Source organism: Eschrichtius robustus, chromosome 5 (assembly GCF_028021215.1).
Source record: "Eschrichtius robustus isolate mEscRob2 chromosome 5, mEscRob2.pri, whole genome shotgun sequence".
In the NCBI taxonomy this organism is placed as follows: domain Eukaryota; kingdom Metazoa; phylum Chordata; class Mammalia; order Artiodactyla; family Eschrichtiidae; genus Eschrichtius; species Eschrichtius robustus.
The window spans coordinates 64,767,313-64,773,068 of NC_090828.1; the positions used below are offsets into that span (position 1 = coordinate 64,767,313).

At 42.1% G+C, this 5,756-nt stretch overlaps 1 protein-coding gene across 1 annotated transcript; it reads right to left on the reverse strand.

Annotated features, from left to right (window-relative positions):
• Positions 1 to 384: 384 nt before the first annotated feature.
• B3GALT1 (beta-1,3-galactosyltransferase 1) lies at positions 385 to 1,365 on the reverse strand. The gene has a single exon (XM_068543947.1). The coding sequence runs from the start codon at positions 1,363 to 1,365 to the stop codon at positions 385 to 387; it is 981 nt and encodes a 326-aa protein (XP_068400048.1).
• Between the last annotated feature and the right edge of the window lie 4,391 nt (positions 1,366 to 5,756).

The following is a 5,756-nucleotide window of genomic DNA, read 5'->3' on the forward strand; positions in this document are numbered from 1 at the left end:
AAAAAGTGTTATTTACTTATTTACTTTTGCAGGGAGGATATGAAGACATTACCGTGAGTTCTAGTTTCCCGGAACCAGATTTTTATCTCAGATGCACAGTACGTGAATCCTAGCAGTTGTTAGGAAGTTGCTTTTTGAGATAAATGCAATACTTCAGGACCTGAGAATGAAATCTGGCCCTTTTAACTCATGTATTATTTCTATGAGCAGAGCTTAACACGTGTAAATTGGCAATCCAAGAAAGGAACTAGGAGTGGGAAGAAAAACACTTTTTACAAAACCCCTTCACCAGTTCATTTCCTCTGGTGACACCTGTAAAACACCTACACCCTAGGCCTCATTTCTTAAAAAAAGAAAAGAAACGTATTTCCACTGGTAAAAATCCTAACATCTGAGATGTTTCTTGCTTGACATGTCATTCCAGATTCTGTGCATTTCTTCTGGAGAGATCTGATGCACGGTGATAACCCGGCGATACCTACACAAACTGTAGGCCATCTTCCAGTGATTGAAGCCACTGTTCTGGAAAGGATGGATGCCCAGCTTTCGAAGACACAGTCCCACATATACATCTTCCAGGTGAAGCAGCCTGGTGTGGAGTGAGGTCTTGTAAATGAGTTCAGCCACATCAGCTGAAAAGATATAGCCAGTCCCCGAGCAGAAGGGTGGGTAGTTACTGTCAGGGTACAAATCCCTGGGCATATACCACTTACTGCGGACGTCTCGGATTGGCCCTCCATTGATGACATAGCCAGTAAAATACCTTCTTCTTGGCTTGGTGGAGGGTTTTAGTAGTTTATAAATAAGGTTGTCCATGTTGACAAAAATGTCGCTGTCTGTTTTCATGACATACTTGGCTTTGGAACAAAAAGTGGCCACCCACCTCATCCCCATTAAGGTTTTGAGGGTAAGGTTATGGTAGGAATCAATGAAGTCCTCCACGATAATGTCGTGAAAGATCTGGCTCTCTTGCTCCACCATCTGATTGAGAACGGGATCAGCGTTCTTGCCCAGGAGGAAGAGAGTGGCTATCTTGATCCCTTTAAAGTTGTTCTCATCCCCCCAGGTCTCTCGGATCGCCTGCCGGGCATCGAATTCTTTATGGGTGGTGCTGATGAGGATAATGAGGAAAGGAATGTTTTTCTCACATTTGTTGGGCTCATTTATAAGAAATTCAAAAGAATGGGGGTTTATGGGTCGAGTTCTTATGTTGCCAAAGGTGAAGTTTTTCCTGGCAACTGTTAGATGGCTGAATGGCTTGGAGCCAGTGTAGGAAGAAGTAGGGCGAGTTACACTCAAGTACCAGAGAGCGCTGGCCCAGCACACGACTGTCAAAACGTATAAACAGGAGACCTTTGAAGCCATTGTCTTGAGAGCACGTCTATTCCCAGTATTGAAGAGTATGCCTTCTTGGCATTAGTTTCTTTTCATTTGGCAAAGGTTGCATATTACTAGTAAATCTTAAAGTTCGACAGAGAAGCGTGAGTGCGGGACTGTCCATGGGTCTCAGTGGCCGTCTGGCATCTGCATCTCTGTATTCACTCTACTTTTCTCCAAATCTGATGCAAGAGTCCATGCCTCATAAATCTTCCTCTTAACTCTGCAAAATCAAAGTACAGTTGTCATTCAGATTTATTTAGTCATTTCACATCCTCAAATAAACATAATAAGGGTATAAGGATTACCCATGCTGATTAAAATAAACACAGGCATTCACTTCCATCAGTATTGACAACTCCCTGACACAAGCATTCTACCTTTCTTCCCTTGATAGAAGTTGTTTATGGATATTCATAGCTCCACGGTATTAGCAAATACATTATAAACTATAGATGAACATGAAGGAAACTGAATATTCGTAATTTTAAAAAAGATTCCCCCTCTTTACAAGAGTCCTTCTTTGCAGTTAAATATCAATACTTTCTGATGCTAAAGTCTTCTTTCAACCAGGAAAATCTCACACATGGCCTCATATCTTCCATTTTTCTCAAGTCTAAGTTTTTGTTTGCTTGATTCTGATGAAGTAATCAGTTCTCAACATCTCCTTGTTTTCTCTAGCCCCGTTCTTGAAAATGTGTCGATCACCACTGGAAAATCTTTGCTGAAATTGTCTTCCTTGGCTTTGACTTAGAAGTAATTCCCAACTTTTCTCACTGTTTCCTTATTTTGGCTCTCACAAATGTTAGTTCCTCATTCTCAGTTTTCTATGACGCTTCGTATGGAGAATATCCTTACCCCTCAAGCATGGAGACCATGGCCCTAGTGTCCTTCAGAGAGTCGGCAGCATTCATTTTGGAGCTGATCGAAATGGTATCGCTTTTTGTGGTTTTCAGCAATTCACCCTTATGTTCCTTTGGTGAAATTATACTGTCCTCTTTTAATTCTTTTTACTTAGTTACACTTGCCTATAAACACGGCAGGAGTATAATAAGGGAGACCATTGAGGTTGGGGGCCACAAATTCAATGGAGATGTGACAGAGCACTTTAACTGGTGTTCAAATTAAAAAGTTGTCCTTCAGAACCCTAATCCTTTTTAGAACTTCAGCTGCTATCGTGTCAGTCAAAAATATATGCCAGGTTACAACAATCTTTCATGTAAAAAATTATCTCTTCCTTCTTAGTTAGATCAAAATGTGCAAAATGTGTCTTGGAAGACAGAGATAGCAGATAATGGATAACAGTTTCACCAAAGTCTGCTTCAAAGAAGGCAGAATGCACTTAAATGAATAGACTGTGGCAGAAAGAATTTAACTGGGGTGGCAGAAAGAATTTAACTGGGATGACAGATTGAAAATCATGCTTCCAAGCACAATAGTCATAATGAAATGAAAAGACATGATGGGCAACAGCAGAGGTAATACACATCTTCTTGTCTAAGCCAAGCACTGACTGTGAATATATGATCTGTATGAGACCAGCAATAACTCAGTGCAGTTATGGTTCTAACTAAATGAATATTAGAATGGCTTCAAGCAGCCTATGACTCTAGGCATAGTCAGGCCTTCATCCGACCCATATTAAGTACTCTCTAAATATAGGCTCCAGTATCCTTGGCCTTCTGGAGGGAAGTTCTGCTCTAAGGTGCCCTGAAGCTGATAAAAAGGATGTCACGTGCAGCAAGCTTTGAAACTTTAAGCAGTTAAGCCAAAGGAAGTGTGAGAAATCAGCAACAGAGAGTTTAGAAAAGGGTTTCTCACCTTGGGATATACAGACATCGACTCCACTTGAATGCCAAAGGGACGTGAGTGAGTCTCAAGATGGTACTAGAAACCAAACTTTCTCCACCATTGTCCTAGCCTTGGATCTGATTCTTACGAGCCTACCTTTATCATCACATAGCCCTTTTCACCTTTCATACTTTCCTACTAAACTGTGAGCCACCTACCACTGAACTGTGAAGGGGCTCCCCAAAAGCACCACCTGGAAGAGGCTTCTACCAAGTTCTCTTCTGGAGCCACTAATCAGGCTATCAATGGGGGGTTAATGGCGTGCTGCAACGTATTGGAAAAACAGAAATAGAACCCATACGCCTCCTCAAGGAACTCACAGTCTAGGAGGAAAGACGTCAAGTGAATGATTAAAACAGTGGGATACACATTTTCATCATAAGGCTAACGGAGTACCTAGGAGAGGTGGGCTGGTGGGCAGGGCATGGGAGAACTGGGGATGGTCCTGCAGGCTGTGCAGAGTGCTGCTCCAAAGGGACCATTCTCCTAAACTGCAATGTGAATCCCACGCTCCAACTGCCCCAGAGTCTAACAATGAGGTTGCCTTGGGGACAATGCCATGGAAAGTTCATAAAAGTTATCTAAGCTGAATCTTCAAGGACATCTAGGAATTATCGGGATGAGGGTCGGGCATTCCAGGCAGAGGGACCAGCTATATGCAAAGGCATAAAATGAGAGAGCCTAGTGTGTGCCAGGGCTGTAGAGTAAAGGAAGAAGACAGGGCAATGGGGTGGTGCCTGTGGAGACAGGCAGGGGGCAGATGGTGAGCGGTGCTCAGAAACTATTCTTAGCCAAGTAGCTGGTTACCCACCTTTGCAATCTAAAGGGCGTAAGGGAGGATTTTACCTTCCCCAAATCCTGTCCACTGATTTTCAATAGCAGTTCATTTTTCCGTATTAAGGATATCTATCTCCCATAGCTCTATGCCCCAGAAGAATAAGCAAAAATTTGTTTTATCTGATAACTTTCTGTATGGTTTTCCAGGAGAAGGGACTCCATAAACACAGGCACCTGGGCAATTTAAAAAGAGCTAAATGAGGGAGAAATATAAGAGGAATAGGTGAGAGCACGAATAAATTAGATGCGTTTACAAACCCTTTTCACAGAAGAATGAGCATTCTTCCCTAGGCAGCTAACTAACATGATACTTCTTACCATTGTTACCGAAGGTCTCATTTAAAAATGTGTATAGTGCCCCAGGCACTGTGCTATGCGCTGTATTCAACGCCATGGATTTTACAGAGCTTCGTTCCTCACAGTTTTACAAGGGAGATATTTTCTCCATTTTACAGATGAGAGAATGGAAACTTAGAGATAATAAGTAGCTTGTTCAAGATCACACAGCAGGTGAGTGACCAGGTAAGTAGTCATCCCAAGTTTCTTAAGGCCTGTTAGGACAACAGGCAAAATCTTGCATGGGAAAGCCCAGGGTGGAAGGAATTATCTCAGGCTGCTATTCTCCCAGGATCCATAGGTTTAATTTCTTAGATGTGTGTCCATTGCTTGAATTTTTTCCTAGTTTTTGGTTTGCTACCCACCACACTACACCAATTCTGTAGGGATCCTTGGTCATCAAAAAATGATGATTTGCAAAGAGCACATTAAAGCCTGAAGATGCTGGGGGTGGGGGAGAGCTGCAGAAATTGAAATGGTTCAGAAACACTGCAGTTCCCTTTCTCTGAAGTCCTGCAAAACACACACACACACACACACACACACACACACTCTCACACACTGAAAGAATCACTCTTTCTATTGACTTATTTTTCAGACGAGAACAAAAGTAGGCACAGTGTTACATCTTGGTCACTAATAAAAGAGAGGATTTGAAATGGGAACAGGAACCAGCCAGAATCTGAAGAGCGGCCAAGGATAATGTGGACCCACAGCAAGGGGTGCTCAAAAATGTCCTTTTTGCTCACAACCAAACAAATTTCTCAGGTGGCCAAACAAGCACAAAAATATACCTCTGGACCAGAAATATTAATATAAGTAAAGACAGGAGAGAGTAGCTTGGTGCATTTAATGCTAATGAGTAATTTCATATATGCTGGATTAAGCAGTTGGCAATGGGCCAGATGTCCTTGTTTCACTCCTTGAGTAACTTGCTGTGTGGCTTTCTGTGCCTCAGTAGCCTTGGATATAAAATAAGGGCAAAAGTAACATCTGCTTTACTTCCAAATACGTTAAAGGTATTAATTGTTTGAGTTTCCGGGGAAAGAGTGTGATACAGACAGATGGTATTAGGATACAAAGAGAAAGTTCTAATGGGGCGAGGGGATTCTGTCAGTCCATCAGTTCATGATTTGGGATCCAGGCACATACACTGATCAATCCTTCTAGATACATAGGATTGCTGTCAGTTTTTTGGGTTAGTGACTACACTGTACAGATTTTCTTGCTAGAGAACTCTATCTTCTTCCTGAAAAACTCAAAGACAAAGGGGCACCGAAAATCTAAGAAAATTCATCAGCTGAAAAGTTCTGGGGAAGGAGCTGAGCATCACACAGCAGAATCCTCCAGAGGGT

What these genes read in the sequence shown, in the direction of transcription:
- B3GALT1 (XM_068543947.1), bottom strand. Translation starts at nt 1,365, where the DNA reads ATGGCTTCAAAGGTCTCCTGTTTATACGTTTTGACAGTCGTGTGCTGG.